Source organism: Pyrgilauda ruficollis, unplaced genomic scaffold (assembly GCF_017590135.1).
Source record: "Pyrgilauda ruficollis isolate IOZ18807 unplaced genomic scaffold, ASM1759013v1 scaffold7, whole genome shotgun sequence".
Lineage (NCBI taxonomy): Eukaryota > Metazoa > Chordata > Aves > Passeriformes > Passeridae > Pyrgilauda > Pyrgilauda ruficollis.
The window spans coordinates 5,390,424-5,415,950 of NW_024528821.1; the positions used below are offsets into that span (position 1 = coordinate 5,390,424).

General features: G+C 41.8%; 1 protein-coding gene across 6 annotated transcripts in view; it reads right to left on the reverse strand.

The window, feature by feature from the left end:
• LOC121363055 (integrator complex subunit 6-like) overlaps positions 1-24,730 on the reverse strand; it is a 39,697-nt gene extending 14,967 nt beyond the window's left edge. For 3 of the 6 annotated variants that reach the window (XR_005956628.1, XR_005956627.1, XM_041485102.1), the window contains exons 1-8: positions 24,444-24,716; positions 24,283-24,360; positions 6,295-6,444; positions 5,775-5,864; positions 5,285-5,468; positions 4,260-4,388; positions 2,269-2,432; positions 1,053-1,205 (exon numbers count right to left, since the gene is read on the reverse strand). Coding sequence is in view for 4 of the 6 variants with exons in the window: in XM_041485102.1 (XP_041341036.1) it covers positions 1,053-1,205; positions 2,269-2,432; positions 4,260-4,388; positions 5,285-5,468; positions 5,775-5,864; positions 6,295-6,444; positions 24,283-24,360; positions 24,444-24,710 (1,215 nt within the window). In the remaining 2 variants the exon portion in view is untranslated. Of the gene's footprint in view, positions 1-1,052; positions 1,206-2,268; positions 2,433-4,259; positions 4,389-5,284; positions 5,469-5,774; positions 5,865-6,294; positions 6,445-24,282; positions 24,361-24,443 lie in introns of all 6 variants that reach the window. The other 3 variants (XM_041485106.1, XM_041485105.1, XM_041485104.1) reach the window with 2 other exon arrangements.
• Positions 24,731-25,527: the final 797 nt, after the last annotated feature.

Here is a 25,527-nt window from a genome sequence, read left to right on the forward strand (position 1 = left end):
TTAATCCTGAAAAGCAATACATGTAAACAATATTTCAACAGGATAAAAATGGTAGATGTTCTCGACTGAGGCAAGCAAAATAACCCACATCTAAGTCAAAAATAGTTTTCCTAGAAAAAAATAAACCTTGCAGCAAATAGCAAGTGGTTTTCCTCTGTTTTTTCAGGGCATAAGAAACTGGGTTTGTTGCATGGTTTCTATGACAATGAGCCTATTTCTCTGATTTGTAAGGGTCTGATGTGTAGCTGGGAGAAGAAAAGCAGTTTCTGAAAAATAGCAGAGTAATTTTAGTAACTCAGGCAAATAATGCCCCTAACAGAATATAAAGGACATTTTTGAAATTAGTTGGGTTTTTTAAAGTAACTTTAATTTTTCTTATGATTATGTCATATTTTCAACCAAGCTGTAGCATTTATTAGGGATACAAAAACAGAGACACCTCCAAATTCACCTTTCCAACTAAAGTATAATACTAAGCATACTCCTGGTGTACACATTATGCTAATATTTAAAAGAACACCACCAAGAAAGGAGACTGATTTTAGAGAGGACACAAACTTACAAAAAAAAATTACAAAAGTATCATGTGACAAAGGATTTCAGCAACAGAACTTCGACCTCTGCAAGGCCAATCTAGTCAACAGGATCAACAACTTCCATTCAATTCCCATTAGCAGCCTCAACCATCTAGTGAAAATGATTTGCAGCTGTTCATTAGGTAACATGATGGAAACTAGTGCTGGGTTTTCCCTGTAAGCAAATGGAAGCCTGCAGAGAATTTCAATTTAGCCAAAAATGGAACCTGGGGGGCGTATTTCTTAGCAAAATGAGATGGACCTAGAAAGAGAATTAAATGAGATTACAAAGCCTGTGGAGGGAACACTCAATTCTGACTCCTAATGATTCTCTTATAAAGGAGGTAAGTGAAACCTTGACATGTTTCTTCTCATCTGCTGCAGAGTTTGAACCAGACCCCAATTCTCCAGGCTTGCAAAGACTGAAGCACCTCAGATTAGCCATTACATTTCTAGAACCAAATAAAGGGCAAGTACCTGCCAGCAGGTATGGGGAGACTTTCGTTCCAAGATGTACTGGGTGAGGGGTGAAGGCTCAAGCTCATACTTGTCAAATGGAAGCTTGTCTATGACCATGGGCTCACAATCCACACAGGAGAACCTCACCACGGGGTGAGCAGTGCGTGGAGGCTGAAAGGGGGGAAAAGGGTATCAGTTTTCACATATTTATGGTAAGCAAACCAATTCTCTTAAAAACATCCGTAAGCAGGTATTTCACCATCCTTTTACGTCTTAAAACACTCAGTTTCCACAGTATTTCTTTGAAGAAAGTAAAATACAAGCTCCCATAACAATATAAACTAAATATTTCTCTAACTGAAAAAAAATGCTCACACACTGATACACACTTCCCACCAAGAGAAAAACATGGTTAATATACCACTATTTATCATTATATTTAAAAGCCTTCATGTCAATTGAGCTACAACACAGACAGGCTTAAAGGAAACTTCAACTCTTCTTCCCAGCTTCAAGTCCACAGAAAAACAGATGGGAGAGGGCACTCAATTCACAAAGAATCTCTCAAAGAACTCTCTGCAAATCTCTTTTTTTCCCCCTCTTTAATCAGGAGGTGGGAACAAGGAGAATGGACAGACAGTACCTTGTGCACTTGCGAAGTGCAGGGAACAGAACATGCCTAACAAAAGAGAGATGTTTAGAAAGGCTAGTAAGGCATGCCAAATGTATGATCATTTCAGTAAGAAAAAGAGAAATTAATACTGTTTTCTCCTGATTTTCTGCAGGGAGTAGCTCTTCTGTTTCAGTTTTAATTCTTCCTGCTAGTGAAAGAGTCCACACATGAAGTAATACTAAGTAAGAAAAGCCCATGGTTGATCTTCTTTCAAAAACAAATACCCCTTTTTCCACGTTAATGAATTTTATAAAGCTCTGATTAAAACTTAATAGGCTCACTATGATTTGTGCTACATGAAGTAACTTACAGTTCAATTTTTTAATCTTTTAAAACCATTCAGCAAATTAACTAACCATATACATGGCAGTGAACTTTCTGGATACAAGAGATGTCACAGGTTACAGTATCCACATTAGCTGATACCATTCTGTTAACCTTTTAAAGCAAAGTCACATCATATTATTAACAGAGAAAGTAAAAACTACTCTATCCATTATTTATTTCCAATCTGTTCAACAATTAGTGTAGAATCCTTTTTTCAGTTCTTATTTTACTTACCAGTGTTGGTGAATTCTGATCAGGCCAAAAAGATTCTGGGATTGGCCAATGCCCCACAGGAACACCCGTTTTAGGGTTAGGCCGTACATAAATGAGTTTATGACAACTATGCCACGGCTGAGAAGCAAATGAATTGATGGGCCTGGATGAATCAACAAGTCCATCTAAAATTTAAACAAAGCAAAATAACAAAAAGAAAATGAAAAGCTACATGCATGCATTTGTCTGCTAGCAAAATTTCTGTATTAGCAGCCAGTAAGGCATTTCATTACTCTTGTTCCAAACACATAGAGAACTTTACATCAGAGGCTGAAATAACCTATGCATCCAGGTGCATCACAGAACCATCTGAGAAACAATTACAATATCTGCCCTGATCTCCCTTCTGCTCCTGTGGCACAGCCCTTACACAGTGAGTGCAGCAAAGCTTACTCACGTATTATGGAAAATGTATTTGCTGAAGCTCAGTGTCTGACAGCTCCCACAGGCAGCACCAAGCTACTGCTGCTGGTTCTGCTGCACCTGGAAAGGCTGAGAATTGGCATTTTCATTTCTGCACGGGCTGCAGTGCTCACTGACTGATGCTGCTACACATGGAAACTCAAAGAGGAGCAAAGTTTCTCGGAGAAGCTGGATCCATCTTGCAGCAGGCAGCTTTTGCCACGTTTTTAATTACAACAATTCACAGATCACTTAAACCCCACAGCCTGCTGCAGAGGCCAGCGCTCCCTGCCAGCCCACCAGCACAGACATTCCTGCACACTGAGGATAAAGAACTTTCTAGCACTACAGATGTAACCAGCAGTTTTCAAAGACTGCTCTTGAAAGCAAACAGCACAGCAGACATCACCCACTTAACCAACCTTCCTTGTTTAAACATTTTACATTACTAGTTTTCCTTGCTTTAAAGAATTAGCCAGTAATACTGTGGAAACCATGTTTCTGTCACACATCAATTTGGTTTCTCTGCATTATAAAAAGTGATTTTTACAGCTTGGGTAAATCTTATCATATTTCTCTCTAATTTAGGACTTTCTCTATTCCCATAGAAAAGAAAAGTCTTGACATATTTTTATACATCCATATCCACAGTCCATCACCATTCAAATGTGACAGAAATGAAGGTAATAAAACCCCCAAATTTCACCAGTCATTCTGCCACATAGGAGAGAACATTTGGGCCACCAGAGACATGGGAATTTGCTGCTGGGCTGTCCAGCACAGCATTACAGGAAAGCCTTCTTTAAATAAGCAAAAGGAGAAAACAAACATAGAAAAAGCTGATTCCAGAATGAAAGCAGGAATAAAGCTGGCTTTGCTAGAATGTTCAGGTGATGCTAAAAGCTATTATGTTTTCTGATATTCCAGGATCCTAACTTCCTAAACTGCAACTGGTCAGCCCCCTCCTCTTCCTTTAAGCCATGAACTTCTGCGAATCTGAAGAACTGCTTCACATTTGGAGTGCACTTTCCTTTTTTCCTCTTATGCACTTGACTCATAGGGAGCAAAGTAATTGTTTGTTCTTTGCACAGTTTTTCACTCACAGCTAAAAACATTCACCTGCATCTTACTGATCTGTGATCATTTAGCAGAATGAAAATCTACAGAAAATTAAGCACTGAGATTGCTTTAGAGATGTTTAAGTGTTTAAATACACTATTGCTAGATTTAATTAAGTACAGTCCTGACAACACTGCAATTCAAACTTAAATGCTTCCTGCAAATATTCACTTTCCTCAGCCATCCAAAAAGAGGTAAAAAGAGTGACACAGAGCCAGCCAGCAGTAGATGATCCATACAAGCATGTGCAGACATATGGCATCATTTAACTTAGCAAGGATCAAACTAACACTTGTAAAAGGTGTGTCCTGTACACTACAGGGAGAAGCTGGCAGGAAGGACATGGAAGACAATTAAGGACATCTACACACAAACAAAACATTTTGTCTTAAACATTAGGAGCAGGGAAAGAAAACCAACAATCACCGTACCTTCTCCAATAGGAGCTGGGTCTGGTCCTGACTTCTCAAAGTTAATAACAACTCCACTTTGGACTTTTTGAACTAAAGATTCTAAACATTGATTCAACATTCTTTGTGTCCGGACGCAGTATGAACGACCTATGGAAGAGAGAAATTACATGGGGAAACAGAAAAGCAAATTTTGAGTAATCTTACTTAAGTAATAAAACTTAGGTTTTATTACCTAAGTCACACTGCAATTACATGGGGAAACAGAAAAGCAAATTTTGAGTAATCTTACTTAAGGAAGGTGTTTTATTACCTAAGTCACACTGTCAAGGCTTGTAATTTTATCCAAAATAACAGCAACAAACTCTGTACTAGTTTATGTAAAAGGCAAAGTACTTTGCAAATGCAATACAACCAAGACAAAGCACCAAAACCCCACAACCTGCTGAGATTTTGTTACTAAAAAAAGGCCATTAAAGCTTCATCAGGCTGGACCAAGGCCAAATTTATAGAGGCCTTTAGGAAGGCCTGATTTCACAAGAGTATGTTATCTATCTGCTTTTGTCTATCCAAACCTCCTCCTCCCACACAACAATTTCTCCAAGCACCAATTTAAAAAAAATCTAATCAACATATCAAGCAATAGGATCCAGAATTAATTTTTTAAGATTAAATTTAGCTTAACAGCCCTGCAGCAGAATTAACATCTCACTAATAGCAGTCCTGCTCAATTCAACACTTAAATAACAAAAAAAATTTTTTAAGAACCCTCATGGTGAGCAAAGCCAACATCCAGAATAACCGAAGAAATTTTCCAAAACCTCCCACTGCATTTAGAAAATGCTCTCACATCTAGATCTGAAATAGGAATATTGCTTTATTTTAAAGTTCTCCTGTGCTACTGAAATCCAAGAAAACACCACATGGATTCACATGGACACAGAGTAATTCAGACAGAGAAAACAGAGGTGAAGGTGAATTAAAGGAAAAGAAATATTTCAAGGCAAATGCCAAATGTGAAGCAAAGCAAAAAAGCATCCAGTTACCTCCTGTAACCTCACACATCTGTGTGATAGCAGATTCATCAGTAGGCACACTCCCAAGCTGCTCTGGCTCAGCAGATGCAGCTCCTGGCAGACGCAGTACCAGAGCAAAGAGCCTTTGATCCCAGCGGAATGGTTCTTTGGTTAGTTCACTTCCAGGCAAAGGAGAATTCAACGGAAGATGAAGCTGGTAAAAAAAGATTTATTAACATTTTCCAGTATTTGACAAACAAGCTAAAAACATCATATCCAAATTCAGTCATTTATAACAGACCCCGTTTTCTCCAACCCACTAATTTATCTCAAGTTCTCATCTCAAAACCCTTAGATTATGAATTTAGGGGCTGGGCAGTGACAGGATAGCTGGTTTCTAGTCTCTATAAAAACAGATCAATGATGAAGTACAATTAGCAGGAAAAAACTAATTAATATTCATCTCAGCATAGCACCAACCTGCACAATCGTAACTTGAAAGAACTTAATGGAAGTTTACCTCCTCTTGGACTCCAGCTGTATTTGTCAGTTTGTTTCCATCTGTGATGGTAATCAAAATAGATGGCTCCAAAAAGAACGGATTCCTTCCCTACAGACAAAAGTACAAGAATGTTAAGAGTAACCTTAACACACAGGCAGAGACGCTTGCATTTTTATAATTATAAAACAAACAGTAAGATAAGCAATCTTTCAAAATAATCCTGTAATTTTTTAATAGGTGTGGAACCACACAGAACTACACAAGATGGGCTACTCCTGTATGCCTACAGTTGGGGCATTTATACTCTGCTTCTTTGTACTTCAGTAAGGAAAAAAGTGCCAGCATTTTCCAGGGTCTTTTCAGTAGCCATAATAAGAAAAATTGAGTTCCCAGTTCAAGCTCTTACATAGAGCTCTCCAACATTAAAAAAAAAAAGTTAAATGCAAAAAGGAACTTGAACCACCGAAATCCCTCACCAACTGTAATTTTAAAAAACACAGAAATATAAAAGACAGAAGACTATAGATAGATTTGTTACCTGTCCATAGTTGTCTATTCCAGACACTAATCTATTGAGATTTAACAAGTCAAACGATGACCTGAGTGCCTGACCAAGGGTTGTTAGTCCTGAAGCCTGAAGGTTTTTCAGTTCATTCATGAACGTTGCGTGGTTTTCCTTCCATCCAGCCTGTTACATAAAACAAAAAAGCTTATTAGTTATTCTAGCAGCAAACTGCAATCAACTGCAAGTTGGCATTTATCTCTCTTCCCAACAAAAATTAATTATACTCCTGATTAACGGATGCACTGCACCATTTACATGCTGCACACACCTAATCCAGGTATGCACAGCTTGATGTAAAACATGGTTACACCCACAACGGGAGACTCAAGAAACACACACACTGCTGAGCACTGGAAAAACTTTGCATTACCATGAAAACTGCTGTAGAGATGATGCTGTTAATAGAAGTATTTGGATTTCGCATGTAAATATTTTTTAGGAGAAACTGCCAAGTTTGGAAATCAGAAATGCAGCTGCCAAAGTAACAGCAAAGGTAAAACCAAGATAACACCATAATGCCACTGCCTCTTCTGGCATATACCCATTTCCTTTTTGTCCTTTCTTCCATAAATTAAGTCTGGCAGAAAAGAAAGGAGTGGCTGCAAACACCCTATTAAGAATCAAATCACTGTTTAGTGTCTCAGAGTAACAGCTTAAAATTTTGGAGGTCTTTAAAAAAGTTATTGGGGATCCAAGGAACAGCAGGTGATGAGGGTGGATCAGTCCAACCAAGCACTCTGGACCCTCTGGCAAGCAGGCCCAACAGGTGTGATTCACATACCCTTCCCTAAAAAGAGGTTTCCTGCACAGTTGGGAAGCTATTTTAGGAAAGACCAACTCACAGGGAATTGGTACAGCATTTAAAGATGCCTCAGCGAAAAGCCTGGAAGTCCTGGATATTCCTGTAACTCTCAGCCTTGCTATTACACCATACTCTCCAAGCCACTCCTGCAGCAAGCAAGCAGTTGTTCAGCCAGGCTTCCTATCACCTTGCACCAGAACATTCCCAATGCTCCACCAGGAATCCCAGCTCCACAGACATGGAGAGGATCATTTCAGACAGCCTGACTCTGCTGGGACAAGCTCTGAGCAACACATCCTCCAGGTGAAGCAGGTTCTCCTCCCTGGGCACTGGCTCAGCAGCAACCACCTGCTGGCTGTGCCAAGTTGTGCAAGAACACAAGAGGACAGGATTTTCCTGTGCTTTTTTAAGCAGCTCTATCCCACTGCCAACCTTCAGTACACACTGAGGGCTCTGTGAATGGTCTTAGGAGAGACATGTTCAGAACTGTAAAAGATCTAAGAATTGAGTAGGAAGGACATATGATGATCAACACTTCTGTTGAATTGACAAGCCTAAGCTGGGTGGATTTCTTTTCAGAATGTAGAATTATCATAAAATGATACAACAAAAGCATTTTGGTCAAGTTTAGCTCCCTTAACCAGTTCTTCAAGCTTGAGATTAATGCAAGGGATACAAGTGAGAAACTCTGCAATGGGACAAAGAACAGACTTTCACCAGGACTGGTTCAGCTTTATGATTAAACTGCCCTGGAAGCTCAAAAGAACTAGGTAATTCTCAATAAAACACCAACACTCACACACAACCGCAGCTTAAAATATAGCATCTCATCAGCAGAGCCACAGCAACCTCCCACACCTGTGGTCAGCTCAAGGCAAAAATGAAATGCAAGCATATAGTCATTGTTTTGGAGTAAAAGTGACTTAGTTAATGGTACTTTTTCAGAGTGAAATAGCACCAAATCTCAACAAGATGATGTGTCTTATGCTAAAAAAGCTTCTCTTAAACGATTTTGAGCGAAAAGTTACCAAAATTGTTTTGTCTGAATTCTACGGATCCATAAATATAGGTGAGACTGCTCCCTTTTGTCTGGCAAAAACACCCATCAGTGAGTCCATCTGGGAACAGCCAGGCTGGAGTTCAGAAAGTGTTTTCCAGCAAAGACCATTTGCCTTATGTTGTTACTAAAGCACAGGGGGGAACAAAACATTTACAAAAGAAACACTATTCCCAGTCTACATTTCTTCATTTGAACTCCAATGAATTTAAGAGTATTCTTTATAAAATAAACAGTAAGAATCTTCTTCACTGGTATTTGGAGATTCTGCTATTTTCCCGTTGTGAAAATGTTTGCTCAGCTTCCAGCTCTCTGTTTGATCTTGCTGCAGTGTGGTCACTGCCTGCAAAATAAAACATGTACCATTTCCCCAGGCAAGCTGAAGGTACAAGGAGCAGCTGATCACCAATGGTTGGCTGTCCAAGGAAACTTTTTTCATCTTGCAGCTCTCACAAGATCTTTAAAGATAAAGCCAAGGAGAACTGTACTTTTGAAATAAACAGAGTAAAATGGAAGAACTTCTCATGAGAACAAGAGCATCAAATGCAAGATTTCCATATCCACTCTAACCAAAAGTCTGATTAGTTAATGTACTCCATTCTGCACCTTATCCTCAAAAAAAAAAAAGATTCTTGAATCAAAAACACTTAAATCAATGACAAGAAAGTCTACTTCTGTAAAATGTTTTTCTCCAGAAAGACTCAAGCCAATGTATATAATGAAACATGTATTTCAGAGATAGAAAGTCCAGCCCCAAAGTCATCTGTATATTTTCCTTTCTTTTTATACAGTAGGAACATTCTTAGAGCAAAACAGAGTCAAGTACCCAACACCAAGCAGATGCACAATGAGTTCAGGTTGAAGTGATTAAATAATAATCCTTCCTAAATTTAAAATACTGCCACTAACACTGCTTACAAAAAACCCACTGGCTTTATTTGCCAGGATAAACACTACTGACCAAATAAACCCCAACCAAAACCCCACAACCTTAAAGGAGCAAACAAAAAACATATTCCACAAAACTACGAATCCTCTACAGGTCATTAACTAAGAAGTCAGAACTGAATATTAGTTATTTCAGTTGTTTATGAACCAATTTGAACAGTGAGAGTATTTGCTTCTAATCTTCAATATTACATTCCGACTCAGTCACTTTTATGCCCACAATTTATTAATAGCAATCTGAGCAGCCTTTACCTTGCCAGATATTACTGGCCTTTCCTTTGATAATTTATATGAACAAATAATTTTAGACTCTAAACACATACCAGAAGACTTTCAAAGACGGCTAGGAAAAAACAAGTACTAAAATCAAAAATCTCACCCTCTTTGCTTATGCCAACAACAGACAAAAATGCACTGTCATTTGGCCTTCTGCAAGCTCTGGATACCATCCTACAAACCACCCAGAGATTTGGAAGCATCACACCACTCTCCAACTCCTGGCTTCAGCCTTGGCAAGCAAATCATGCTGACAAGAAATAACATACTTAAGAAGTAACATTTTTCTCTGCTAACTTAGTTTTCAGACAAATCCGTGCCCTGCTCTATATTTCACCACACAGCTACAGAAGTATTTCAGCTGCTTCAAGAAGCAGGTAAGGTCAAAACAGCTTATTTCGGCAGGAGAAAGGCCCAGATTAATGAGAATTCAAGCACCAAGGTGAAAAATCCAGTGAAGAAAAGGAGGCCTTATTTAGACCAAGCAGAATCAGGACTAACTGAACATCAAAAGAACAGAGTTGAGCAGCAAAAGAAAATCTTGGTCAGTCTGTAGCTTATAAAAAGACCTTCAAGACTTAGGAGAAACAGATGATTCTAGTTGCAAGAGACTAGAAAGAAAATCTTATAAAATGCTGTACCAGAAGTTAAAAAAACAAAACCAAACCACTCTACCCCATCTTTATCACATAAAAGGGGGCAATATTGATGTACAAGTTTTGAATACATGTAACACAGATCTTGAAATCTCAGCTACACTGGCTTATCTGTCAGGTTTACTGGTCTTACTGTAGTTTTTTTACTGGTTTATTGTTGGTTTGTTCTGGCTTTGATTGGATGCTGTGCCTTTTTTCTTTTATTCTTTCCAACTATTTCTTGGCACAGTTTTGTCAGCTTGTACAAAAAGGGGCAGAGCCAAAGGCTGGGCATTAGAGCACAAGAATTTTAGGTCCAAAGCAGTTCCCAGTTTCACCAGCTTCAGGAAGTCCAGGGACATGGTGCTTTGGAGGCTGCAAGTCTTCATCTTCAGAGCTTCTAATAAGCAATTATGTAAGACTGAACTGCACAGTTTATTGTTCACTGGACTGCTTTCAGATCTAATTCAAAAACTACAACATTACTAAAAATAATCTTCCAAGAAGATAATTTGCAATCCTGCATGCCAATCACAACAGCCTGTGTTACAGTACTTTCTCAATAGTTAGTCAAACACACAGATTTTTAACAGTTCTAACAGAAATAACAACTGCATTTCAGATATTACAACTTCTTTAAAGCATTTCAGTTTCTCAATAATTCAAGCTATTACTAAATGCACCCATCTTAGGAAAACAGACTACCTTAAGACAACATGCCTGTGGCATCCTAGTTTGTCAGTGGCAATCATTTGGAAAAAGTAAGGTAAGAAAAAAAATCCAGCTGTTGAAATCTGAAACCACTCTTGTTATGGAATTTCCAAGCACTATAGGAAGACAGTGAAACCAGCAGAGTATTTTGCCTCCCAAATCACCAGAATGATTCATTTTTAAATGACCTTTCTGTCCACTGGTGACTGTACACATGACCACAACTCAGACCTGCACATGTCTGAGCCAAAGTCAAGCAGGTGTTTCTTTCATACAGAAGTGAATTATTCTTTTAGACACCCTACAAGCCAGGGGACTGCTTCTAAAATGCCCAAGTATCTCCACCTCTTTGTAATCTCCTGAACCCAGCCCCAGCACTGCTCAGTGGGTTCTGCAGCAGGGAATAACCTCCTATGCAGCCTTGAGCTTCCCTGCCTGAGCCTTGACAACTTTGGGATAGGAGTTTTAGCAAGCCAAGACTGTCTTGGTCACTCCAGTTCTGCCACAAACAGGGAGAGGGAGAGGTGCTGGCACCACATGTCCCCCTGCCCATGAAGGACAGGGTAAGACTGCTTGTCAGTACAGAGCAGCCAATGCCCATGCTACCCCTACGTGTTTGATATGTTATTCAAAGATTTGCTAGCTAAAAAGAGCACACAGGAGAAGAAAGGTACTGACTACACTATGAACACCAAATACATTTCTATTTAACATTTTTCATTTTCTTAAAATAATTCAAAATCATATGACCTACTAATCACTTATTAATTTCATCATCACAGACTTTTGTCTATACAAATGGGGCAGAAAAACAACTCTAAGAGACACTTACAGACATTGACTCTCCTCCAAATACTTATGAATGTCATTTTTGAGGCAACAGAACTCTCAGGTCTTCTTTACCTTTGGCTGCAGGACTCTTCTCATTTCAGCACTTCTAATCTCTAGTTTGTTCTGTGCAACACACCAGTCCTGTCACTGCACAGCATTAAACAGCCCATAGCAAAGAAACTCCCAAGATCAATTATTTTTTGTTCTTGGCACAGGAGAGCAGCACAGCACCCACCTCTGGTATGTGAGATCAGCAGAGCTCCAGCACAGCACGACAGTGGCACACAGGTCTGAACTCAGCTCATGGCTGGGGCGGCGCTGAGCACAGGGAGCAGCAGGGCTCACTGCTGCCTGCTCTGAGACCTGCCTAACAAAGACCCTCCTTCCCAGTTCTCACTGAGGAGTACTGAGCAGGTAACCAATTCACAGGTTTCAACTACTCCCTCAATAACCCCACTGAGCAGTCAAGTACAGTGAAGAGTACAGAAGCATCACTTGGTTCTCCTTACATCAGAGCTAGTGAGCACCAAGTCAGAGTGTTAAGGCTAAGTATTGTGAATAGTAAGTGAATTGTTTCTTCCTGTAAAGTTATTTCTGCTGCTTTTGTAGGACACTCAAACTGAAAACTATCCATCAAAAGTGCTTCTTGAAATCCAGCGGGAACTTTCTGAAAATTTGGTTTTTTAAAAAGCACCTAAATTCCAGTCAAATAAAACATCTCCAAAAGACCAGAAACGCATAAACTGCTTTAAAACATCTTTAGAAAAAAAAAAAACACATCTTAAAAAAAGAAGACACTGAAGCAGAGGATTCCTTTGATCCCACACGAGATTTTTAGAAAGCTGTCACTTTGCACATTCTGTTATCTCCATCCAGCTCCAGGCACCACAATTCTTCCTTTTTCTCTGGGACACACTATGTACCTTGGTAACACAGAATCTCTCCTGCCCTCACCCACACTGGCTTCCCCTACACAGCTGGAAACAATGCAGTGAAGGTGTCATGCACCTCCAGCTGTCCCTTGGGACACACCAGCCACACTACAGCCCCTCCTGGACACTCACCACTCAGTGCCTGGGGAGCACCCTCCAGTTTCACTTCCCCTCAAAGCAATCCAGGCCTCGCCCTCCAAGGAAGGGCTGCAGAGTGAAGTGAGATGCTCAGGAGATCCCCTTCAATTGCACACTTCTAAGCTGAACTCTCCTGTACCTGCACCCATCAGACTAAATTTCTAAAGACAGATCGAACCAGTTGGTTTTCTAAAGCACATTAGTGAATGTTAACTACATTCCAGCACAGTATGGGCCAGTTTTTATTACAGGCAGTCAGCTACACAGAAAACTATTTCATCTTGTATAGAAAGAAGTATTTCTCCATGAAACCTTAATATAAAAAAAAAAAAACCAAGAAAGCTCAAACTACACCATGCAATTCCCTATTCCTTTCAAGATGACTTCACCATTAAAAAAGACATAGAAATACTTTTCCTTCAAGAATTCAAGACGTTTGTGTTACGAACAACTCAAATAAACTATAAGCACAGCACCCCTGCAAAACACGAGCAGAGGGGTTTTTAAGCTCCAGTTACAAAACAAGTACTGGGGCCTTCTGTTAATATCAGCATTTAGAGAGAAGCAGCACCTTCTCCTACAGGAATGCCAAATGCAGAAGCTGTATGAACAACTCAAAGCTGGAAACTGTTTGGAACCAAGAGATAATAATCAATGCCAAGCAGAAAGAAAAAAGCCTACACTACCTTTTTATTTATTACCTGCTGCTCCTGCTTCAATCCATCTCTGGATTTAGCTTTTTGGTCCACAGTATTTCATGTATTTTGACAATTATTCTCTCTGCACTTTTTCTTGTACAAGGAAAAAAGGAAACACATGAAGAAAGGAAAGTATAAATACCAAAGAGATCATGGGATCACCCTGTTCCAAAAAGCATTCTTATTTAAATAGAAAAACACTGTCCAGTTAAAAAAGCACCTATTTCTGAGGAACACTCGAGAAGCCAGGATATTTCAGTACAGAGCTGAACCAGAACAAGCTGCATTTCACACAACAGCTTAATGGAGAGGGAACACAGAAGTAATCACAGTTTGCAGCCCTAGCACAGTAAGCATAACAAGAGGCTCCATGCTCCTGTTCAGCAGCATAGCAGTCATTTCAGAAATACCATTATAGGTGCATCTTATCCAAACACTGCAGAGAGGGCAACTGCAGAAATGTGGAGGTTTCAATCAAAGATTTTCAGCTACTCACAGTGCCTGCTGCTCTTTCAGCCTACCAAATATGCTTTCAACACCAATCAGCCCCAGCTCTGTCCTTCTCCTGGTCCCTTCCTACACTCGGCATGGCTGGAGAAGTCATAAGGAACAAAGGCTAAGAGGTTACAGAGTAGCTGCTAGCAACACAAGGGATCCCTCACTGCACATTTTTGGAAATCAAGTGGAAAAGCATTACTGATGATACTCCAGCTTTACACCTCAGAGCTGAAACAACACAGTATGTTCCACATTTATTTTGCAAAATGCCACATTCCTTCCTCCTTCCTTCCAAAAGCACATCACAGAACTAGAGCAGCGCACCAAAGTGCTACAGGTATTGCAAATTTACATCAAAACTCAAGAATCTACAAGGAGTCATCTAATCCCCAGCCTTCCTCAATTCATGTCTGAAACGCTGTTCAAGGCACTGCTGAAGAAAATAAATACTTTAGATGGCCATTAAATTAATATACTCATGGAAATATCAATTAGCCAGCCTAGGAAATAACTTCACCCTTATACAGCCAAAAACACACTGATGGCCTTGGAAGCATTAGTATTGGTCAGATTTTTATTTCAGATCATGGCAAGGTTGAATTTCTTTTTAATGCAAAAGTCATCTGGACCCAAAGTAACTACCTGAGCTTAAGCTCTTGTGATCAGAGCAAGCTGCCCCAGGCCAGGCCCTCTGAGGGCAGGGCACATGTCCTGACCCAGCCCTCCAGCCCCAGCACATCCCAGCCTGGGAGAACCATCGGGAGCCCTGGCAGCAGCTAAAGGCACCAAGTGTTCTGCCTCAACAGATGCACATTCTCCCACAAAGCAGAGCTTAACTTTTTTTTTTTTTTTAATCAAAACTCACTGGCTGAACCATTAACAAGCTATGAAGACCAGTGCTAATGCATTATACTCACTTAGAAGCAGAACATAGCAACACCAGCTTAACCACACTGTAGATCTTTGTTTTCTGTCCAATTAATTGCTCCACAACATCCATCTTATCAAGATCCTTACTTTTTAAAAACACTGTTTCACACGTTTAAGATTTTAAAAGCATCTGTGAGAACACAGACAAACCAACCATTGCCTTATATTTAAAAAGTAAAATTAAGGCATTCTGAACTGTTAGGTTTTTTTTTGTCTCTAATAACACTCAATAAATCTAGTGCTGCTTATGCTGAAATTTGCATAGATACACATGGAATGAATCAAACTGGGTAAATTGTGGGACAGAAAATCATAACAATAAAAAAAAATAATAGCTATTTAAAAACAAAACAAGACTTGTTTACTTATCTGACAATAAGGAGTTCAAGTTTCAGAGATCCTTGTCAATCTCAGTTCTTACACCAAAATAAAGTTTGTTTTTTCAATGCTCTGCAGAGTGAATATACAGATCAATACAAGTCTATGGGCAACTACAGATTCTGATCTGCACAAAAACAGTCTCTTTACAAGAATGAATCTCTTGGCACATTCTTAAAACCTTCATCCTGAAACATGCTGCTTACAGCTGAAATTGATTGCTATGTGTTTTCTAAGTATTCTGAAATTAGCCAGAAAAAATACAAAGCAAAAAAATTCCTTTCAATTATTGCCTGCTATATTTTTGGGGGCTGTTAAAGCATAAGAGTTACATTATTATGAGGTGTACTGTAAGAATAAAGTTTAAGAATGTAGAAAAAATTCCAAGACTCAATCTACAAGAGTAAATTATTTAAGTAACAATGTGCATTTAAAATTGAGAACGGCACAGCTGCTCTTTACACTGTGTGATTTTTTTTTTCGTTGGCTGGTTGGTGTTTTGGTGGGGTTTTTCTGTGGTTATGAGGTGGCTGGTTTTTTGTTGTTGTTTTTTGTTTGTTTTTGTTTTGGGGTTTTTTTTGGTTAGCCTATGTTATTAAATAAAATCAAGGATATCTGCATTTGAAATACAGACAGTGAAGTGAATCACTAAGGCTGAAGCCATCTGGAACCTTCTGACAGGGCCCTTGGAGTTGCACTGCTCCCCCCTCCAAAAGCACTCAGCTCCAGAGCACAGGTCACACGGTACAGAACGTGCTTCTTCCCACTGGATCCCAGCTGCCTGAGGTTTGAGAACACCCTAGGAGACAGCACTAAGATACATCTTTTCTAGATCACAGCAAGCTCAAAACATCATTGTTGCACCACTGCTGCAAATCACAGTTCCTCCTGGCAAGCTGTTATAAAATATGCAAGGGTGAACAAGGTAGAAGTGTCTGCAATCTTAATTACCTTTTTCCACTGTTAAAACGTGAGCCAGTCAAATACTACATCAGCTGTCATCAAGTTAAAAAAGAATGAATGACCATTCTCAAGGTATCCCACATGTACTTTGTGCACATTTAGAGCCACACCACAGGGTGCAAGGCCCAGGCCTTTTTACACATATATACATACCAACAAAAAAGACATCTCTCAAAAACCTCCTAAGTGAAACTGAAATAATAACAGCACAAGAGGGGTAGAGGCAGATCACAAAGATTCCATGTGCCAGGAACCACCTTCCTCCTTACAGAACACCTCTCTACAAAAATGTAACTCGGGAGATCCAACCCAACTGTTTGATTCCACATTTTAAGCTTCTATTTTTAAAATAAAAGTGACCTTTGCACTGAGGATGAGTAAAGCCTCTTAATGCAAACCTATCTACTTTTGTCTAGTTTATCCTGTAGTCTTAAGGGCTTACATCTTTGAATGTGTCCAAGCCCAAATAAAGAACCAAATAAAAAGATGAAAATATAAACTGCTATAGTGCCTATGAACAACAGAAGATGGTTTCCATTCAAGGCCTCTGGCATCTCATCTATTGTACAGTACAAAGCAGAAACCCACCTCACATGAAAAAGCAAGCTTTTACTTTGCAGATTCCTGTAGGAGCAGAACCAGAAAAATATTTTCGTTAAGAATTAACTCAGCCACACACACCTGCCCTTCTGTGAAGACAGGCAGCAGGTGAAAGCACAAGTTCCAGTATTTAACTACTCCAAAATTATAATAATAAAAAGGACAGCTACGCAGAGTTCAGTCCCTCACATCTATCAAGAAGTTAATTTCTGAACTGCCCTTCCATTTAAATAGATTAGTTTCAAAAATTTAACCATCACCTTTAAGTTCTTGCATGAATTTGATTTTTTACAAAATACCTCCATTTCAGAAGGCACAAAACTATACCTTTTAGAAGAATGAACCACCCTGATTACTACAGCTTTGGTTTTTTTAAAGCAGAAGGTACATTACTTTTCACAAAACTCCTCATTATAATGTTCTGTCCTCATTACACCAATTCCTGGAAGAGGTTGCTTACTACGACTCACAACCAGGACACAAAGAAGTAAAGCAGCATGCTTATGCATGTTTAAAAGCATTTTAAAAAATGTTTAAAAGCACTACCCAGTATGATGCAGTATGATGTCTCTCAGGAATGGGAATGTGCCTTTTAAAGGACACTCTCTACAGGAATCAATTTAGTACCTTCATAAGCTAAAAGGGACTACAATACTTCCTTGCTTGCAGTAGGGATGCCAACTGATGATTCCAAAGATTTTAGTAAAATACATTTTTACATGTTTTCAGATTCTGAGACACATACACTGCAGTATGTAAAATACAAACCTACCACTTGCACCAACAAGAAACTTCTGCCTATGGCCTTACTTATCCAATTTCAGAATTGATGCCTAATTAAAAAAAAAAAAAAAAAAAAAGGAACTTTTTTGTACACATTCTTTGGTCAGATTTAAGTGATAAAGCAGTTAAATTGAAAGAAGCATGTAAAAACTGTTTGGTGGTTATTCCCAAACAGCATTAAGTTAATTTCGTTTTGCCCTAAAAAAAAAAATTTACAATCCTATCTGCATGAGTGTTCCTTAAACAACTGACTTCTGTTTCTCTTCCTTAAGTCATTGTGTTTAAGAGAGGAAAAGCAATTGTTGGCTTTAACCTGCCAGTCATTTCTGCATGAAGACAGCCTTCTGAAAACACACAAATTTCACACAAAGCCTCAAACAAGCACAGTGGAAGACGTGGAGGAGAGGTGTGTGTAGTACTTCCCAGGCAATGGAAGATGTTGGTGCTCAGAAAACTGCTGTAACTGACCCAAGAAGTTTACAGTGGTAGAACAGGAATGGTTATCTCTCTCCACTGAACAAGTACAGAATATAGTCTCCTCAATGAGTTATCAAGAACAGACACTGTGTGTGCTGCTTACATTTCATCCAGTCCCTCAGTTCCACATTCAGCACCTTTTTTCCCCCCTTTCCAACGATGCCTGGCTAGTGGGTTCACTAAGTGTGCACATCATTAACAGCATATCTGCGGAGAAAGATAGGCCTCTCCCACTGACCTCAGCTCTTTCCCTTTTGCACCTCTCGGATAGCAGCCTCCCTCTTGCCCCTGCAGCTGCTATCTGCCTTGCACCAAAAATTCTGCCTGCACACCCCACTGCCAGCTTGTAAACCTCCAAGTGTATTCCCAGCTGCTCACCACCCCTTCCACAGCACAGGCTAGTCCATCAAGTACTCATGCCTGCCAAAAGTCAGACCTTTTATATATAAAACCCAAAGATTTTCGGCATCTAGATGTTCCTGTAAAAACTTAATCAACTTAGGCTTATTCTGTGGATCTGCTACAGTTAAGCTTACTAGGTATCCCTCAGGTTTTCTTCCTTCACAGAAGTGAAAAAACACACCAATGCATGTCCTACCACCTCAGGCAGCATTCCTGCAGATCTTTGCCTCAAACCCAAAAGGTTTCATGGTTGGGTTCCTCTTTCTCCCTGCAGCTCAGAGGCAGGAGCTCTGATCTAATTTCTTCCAGAGACAGACAAAGAGATCTCACATCTCTCTTTCAGTAGCACAGCTTATTCATTTGCCTCTGCCCTGTGCAGAGTGAGTGGTAATCAGCTCCATTTTGCACCAGCACAGGTTCTCCGTGAAAGCAAAATTTAAAAATGCTGGCAGAAGCTTCTGTGCCACTGAAATAGAAGACAGCAAAGTTAGCCCCCTCAAGTGTGACTTTATGAACTCCCATTTTTGAAGCACTATTTCAATATCATAAATGAACAGGTTATTTACATACACTTAGTACTCTTTGACAGATGTTTTAAAAAACCTCTACAAACTCCTGCTCCAGCCTCTAAGATATCCCAATCCAACTCCAGAATTTCAGGGGAAAAAAGAAGAGGTTGCTCAGAGTCCATCATGAAGAGCTGTTTCCACAAGGGAGCTCTTTAGCACTGAAACATATGTTCAGGCTAGCAGGGAACAGCAGTGGAACTGGAAGGCATCCTATCCATCAGTCCCAGTTTGCACATCTCAAACAGTGCAGTGTTTCACATACACTGTATAAAGTAACTTGAGCTACTTCTTAGACAGCTACGTACATATTTCTGCACTCAAATTCATGGAGACTACTTCTGCAGTGCAGTCACAGCTGACTCTTGAATTCAGTATAACACAACAGAAGGAGGAAAATATGTATTTCAGAATATAACTTATGTTCTCTCAGTCCTCTGACTTGTGACCAGATCATTTATGAAGGTCAGACGATAGAGTCTCACAAGAACATAAAACAGAAGTCATATTTCTGTGACCAGATAAAAAATAATATTCCTCGAGCCCTGAGGAAAGGCCGTATCACTGCCAGCAGCCAGATATCAGTCACAAGGGAACAGGGCAGTCCAGTTAATCAATAACTTCACATAAGGCCACCATTGTGTTTTTGGTCTGGGCCTGAACTCGCCGTTTGCAGCCCAAATCCACAAGCAAACCACAAACTGCAGGATGTGAAGTTTCACAAAAATCGAGAATGGAAAATATAAACTAAGAGTTAAGCCTTGCTTTCCTTTTCAAAAACTCTTTAGGCTAACATTTTGGCATGAGCTCCATTTTCAGACAAATCTAGATAGATCTTGCTGAAACATCATCACTGGAAAATAAGAAAAGCTTGCAGGGAAAAGGGTAGGTGAGAAGACTGTTCTCTTTTCTCCATACTTTTACTCTAGCACCATTACTTCACAAAAAAAAAACCCAACCAAAATGGTTTAAGATTCTGCCCACTTACACCACAGCATGGTGGTGTACATGTATGTTATGTATGCTTACACATAAGCATGTGATTATGTACAAAAAAAAAATCTATATTTGACAGAGGATGCTGAAATTTATGTGATCTAAAAAAAAATCAGTTGGGTAAATATATGAAAAAAGCTACAGAAGACCATGAGGGCCATACCAAGAGCTCACAATGGGTCCCTGCCCCACAGACAGTGCAGAGCTGTCAGGAACACGCCTGGCCTGCTGCCACCCTCCTGGCCAGGCATTCCGGATCAGCCACGTTGTGCAGGAAGGGATGAGAAGGGTGGGGCTGGCACACAAGGCTTGGAGGTGCTGCAGCACCAGGTCACAACACGGCTGGGATGGAGCAAGATCCGGGCTCTAGCAATCCACGGACAGAAAGTCCTCAAAACAAGGACACATCAGGAACTGTATTCCCTGAACAGGACAATGCACTTCTCTCAGCCAGGAACATCAAATACCCTGCCAACCTGCCAGGCAGCAAGGCTGCTCTTGAACCCATTTTTCTTGCCCGACTGGATAGACACTGGAAATAAACTCCTCCCATAACTAAATGTAAGCACTAGTCTTTTAATAGTAATAGACACCTTTTACAAAGGTGCTTTACTGTACATCTTAGTGCCTTCCCATGCATGCCAAATACCCAAAATCAGACACCCAAATACCAGAACACACTGGCTCACTTCCATGTTAACATGCCACTAAGACAGACTCAATTGATAGCACTCTATCACAATTTCAATCTAAAAAATGCACTAAAAACATTAGGCTGAACATTCTTACTTCATGAAGTAACATACTAATTTTACCTCCTAGTTCATGAAATGAGTTTGACCCAACATCCAACAGAATGTACAGGTATTTTTCCACTGACCTATACAAGATCACACAACTTGACAATTACAAGGTTAATACATTTCATAACATGCTTTTAAAATATTAAATATTTGACTCCTTCTGTATTTTGGAAACAAAGTAAGAGTTATAAATGGTTGCACCATAATTGCTGTCACAAATCACCACCTATACATTATATAAGAAATAAGAGCCAAACAGCTGACGAGGTTCCAGAGGCATCTGCTGCCAGAGTGGGGCTGAGATTCCTGCCTCCCCATCTTCCTGTCCCCACCTTCCCAGGACAGCATCCTGACTCCTCTTTAGACACTTGTCATCACAGCTTTTTGCAGAGCCCTACTGCAAACTGAGAGACTAAACAATTCCATTTTAAAAATGGGACAGAGATCTATAAGCAGCCAAACAGAATCAACAGGTCCTGTAAATAATTTCAAACCATCTATACTAAAGACAGTTTCAAAAACACCACCTTACTTTCACAGATTTTGGCAAATCATTTGTACAACAGCACGATTCTTCCATTAGCACAATACAATACATATGCATAATACTTTCTGGATATATTCTTGTCCATCAAAAGTGAACTGGTGCTGTTGGTTTTAAATACTTTAATGCTACAGACAAACAAATTCTGAAACAAACCAACCCAAGGCACGTATCTCAGCTACCCCTGCTCTAAAGCTCAAGTTCCTGTAATTTCTCTGCCTTCTAAGTGGTCTCAACTCCACCACCATATTATTTCCCTCAAGTGCTTCACTGGTAAACTATCTGAGAGACTATGTAATTTAATTAGTATAAATCATCAAGAAAACAAGAGGATAAAGCAGCCACTGCTGCACATACTTGGAAAGCAAGCCTGCAAAACGCATTCACTTGCCAGGTTTGTTTTTTTCCTTCTCTAAATCAAGAGAAATAAAGTATTTAACTGCAGCAGCATTAGCAAAGAAACCAGATTTTATATCTTTTAAAAGTATGTTCTGTAAGACATAGAGAATCTGGCCTGGACCAGGAGGTTTTCCTGGCACAACTGTGGTTGTTAAAAAACTCAACGGAGGGAACATCATAAACACCAGAGCAGGTCTTGAGAACAAGTCTCCAAACAGGGAGTGACCACTGAGGCTTTCTCTGCCCAAGGAACAGACATGATGACAGCCCAGTAACACTCATTATTCCATGAAGTCTTTACGCAATAGTTGAGCTGCACTTGTGATCATAATTACTATAATCAGATATTTATTGAATCTGCAGCCTGCTCCTAGAAAAGTTACTAATTTTTGAAAAAATATTTTAAGATTGTTTAAGGTCCAATTTAGAAAGCAGTGTGCTAAAGGCAGAAATATACATTTCTAAGAAGAAACATTAGCAAGTTACAAGAACCACAATACTTTTCCTTTCCCTTGACTATTTAATGTATATTAAATATGACTGAATGCTATGATGGGTATCACAGCCCCATTTATTTCAATTACTATTTACTAAAACTGTCAACAGTCAGATGCTCATTAGCACATCAGAATGTACACAGATGCTTACTAAACACAGAGATCTTCCTCAGCAAATCTGAGTACAGACGTGGTAATAACCTGCAGCATTACCACAGATCCTCCAGCTGCAAAGTCATTTTTTTATTAAATCACCAGTATGCTTGCTGTCACTGCAGGGAGCAAGTTCATTTCTCAAACATAAGATACACTTGTGAAATATTTGACACAAAACTAGAAGAAAAGAAATCTAGGACACAAGAAATCCAGTTAACACTGGCATAACAAAGACTTAGGGTTTGCATCCAGCCACAAACACGGATGGGGCAAATGGTGTGTGCATTGTGTCTACAAAACACCTCTCCTAGGCAGATGTAGGTTTTTTGACAGTAACTTTCTGTAAGTCAAGGATGGTTTCAATTCACAGAAATTACTTCCACACCTTCTTCTGAGAAAATGAAAAGTGCAACACCAAACAATAAATACTTACTTCACTCTGTGACTTGTCACTTCAGAAAGCTGTGTAAATTTATTACTGATGAAAGGAGCCAAGAGTCATAGCTCATCATAATTACATTTCCTCATTATCAAAGATGTGAATAAGCTCACAGCACCAGTGAGCCCACTTACTTCTTAAACATCTCAAGAAGTTCTAGAGATGGAAGAATCTGACAATTCTGGGAGATCTAGAGAATATTTTCCCTTCTTCTCTAGATGACCAACAATGTATTTGTACATGAACTTCTTTGGCCTTCACAGCATGGGGCAACAGTTATCATAAGTAGCGTATTACTCCGAGTAAATACAGTCCTAATCCAGGACTATTCAGGAGAATTCCAAAACTCCCACAGCAATGCTTTGTGTGACACACTTGACCTAGGAGTTTTCAGTTAGGACATTTCTATCAGCAAGCTGCAGCCCACAGCATAAGGGATGCAACACCACGATTTTTTATTTTACTTCTGCCTAAACCTCGTGGTGCAGTCAATGTGATGAGAACAGCATGGCTGTACTTGCCTCAGACTCAAGGAATGAGAAACCAGGGACAAGAGGAGCCAGCCAGGCAGACTTGTTTACTCTCAAGGAGGCTTAGGGCAAACCTCATCATTCTCTACAACTCCTTTACAGGAGGCTGCAGTAACATAGGGGCTGGTCTCTTCTGATGTGCCTGCAGTGAGGACCAGAGAAAACGGCCTTAAACTGAGACAGAGGAAATTCAGATCAAGTATTAGGAAGAAAATTTTCAGGATTCAGGAGGTCAGGCTGTTTAGGGAGGTGGCAGAGTCCCTGTCCCTAGCAGTGTTTAAGAGGTTGGCAGTGGATGATGTGATTCAGTGGTTTAGGAATTACAGTAGCAGTACTGGGTTGATGGCTGGACTTGGTGATCTTAAACGTGTCTTCCAACCTTGATGATTCGATGGCTCCACATCCAGCTCATCACAACCCTGCACGGAGTGGCGGCTGCGAGCACCTTCCACGGAACTGCTGCAGGCTGCCGAGCTCAGCAGGATGAACGGGGCGGGAGGAGCGGGACAGGGGGGACACACAACCCCAACACTGAGCCTTCTCGAATCGCAGAGGCGGAAACAGCCGCGGGTGCTGTCCCACAGCCGCGCCAGGGCCGGGCCTCCGCGCTGCCCCTGCCCCGCGGCCGTGAGGGGCAGCTCGCCCTGCCCTGCCCGCCCCGCCCTGCCCGCGTGTCCCGGGGGGCTCCGGGCTGCGCGGGGCCCGAGCGCGGTGATGGCCCCGCCGGAGCCACCGCCCCGCGGGGGGCGGAGCGCGGCCGCCCCTCGTTGCGCCGGGGCGGTGAATCACGGCCCGCCCGTCTCCTCCCCCCCCCTCCTCCATCTCAGCAGCGCCCTCAGCCTCTCTCCTCCATACAAAAGCAAAATGTCCGCCATCTTCACAGGCTGCTGCTGCCGCCGCCGGGCCGGACGGGGCCGCGCCGCGCTAAGGGCGGCCCCGCCGCGGGGCCGAGGCGGCCGGGGGGGTCATTACCTTAATGCAGTAGGGCGGCTCGTCGAACGTAACCAGCATGTACCTGTCGCCGCGGCTGGCCGGGTCCCGGGCCCGCAGCTGCGGAGAGAGCGGAGAGAAGCGGCGTGAGCGGGGCGAAGGGGGCGAGGGGGGCGGCGGCTCCCCCGGCGCCGCGCACTCACCTTCATGAAGATCTCCACGGCGCCCTTGGCGATGTCCAGGTAGCTGGTGCCCAGGTACGCCCGCTGGTTCATGGAGGCGGACGTGTCTATGAGGAAGAGGAGGATCGGCATGGTCCAGGCAGAGCCCCGGCCGGCGGGCTCCCTGCGGAGGAGGCGCGGCGCTCGCCCGCGGCTCGCTCGGCTCTGGCGGCGCTGCCCGAGCTCGCCCGGACTCAACTTCTCTTCCCTGAGCCTCCACCAGCACCATGTGACCAGCGCGCACGCCATTGGCTGGCAATTATACCGACATTTGCATATTCATGGCGGCGCGCGCGCGGGGCTGGGGGGAGGGAAGGGGGGGGGAGCGGGGTGACGGCGGGCGCGCGCGCGCCGCACCTGTCACACACACACAGCGCCCGCCCCGCCCCTCTGCGGGGTCCCCCGCCCCCCGCTCCAGGGGCCGCCCCGCCCGGCCCCTCACGGGCCGGCCGCTCGCGGTCGGTCTCGGTCCCAGTCCCGCCGCCTGCCTCCGGTAGCTCTCGGTACCCGCGGCTGAGTCACCGCGCCGCCGCCTTGCACCTCCCGCCACCGCCTCACGTCGGCCCGCGCAGCCCTCGATGGCTGAGGAGTATGCAGGAGCTGTGTGCTGGTCCCGGGGAGCCGAACGAAGCGCTCAGCAGCTCACCCGGTGACATAATCGCGCTCGTTCCTGGTCTCCAGAGGTTTCACTTAAGCACTGAATCCCCAGGTCCCCACATGCGATCCTTTCCCGGGTCAGGTAACAGCCGTCTCCCACAGGCAGTGCCTGGGTCTGGCCATCACACGCTGACAGGGCACCTCAGTGTACCTGGATCAAGGCAGGATGGCAACAAACTAGTTGTGGCAAAACTGAAAATGCATAAACCCTACCCCTCAGAAAATGAAATTGCATATTTCCTACCCCTCAGAAAAATAATTTAAAAAGTATTTTCTGAAAGGAGGAATCACAGACTCAATTGACCTGGAAATTGACCTCTGAGATCATGAAGTCCAACCGATGGCCCAGCACCCCTTGGTCAGCCAGACCATGGCACCGAGTGCCACGTTCAGTTTTCCCTTAAACACC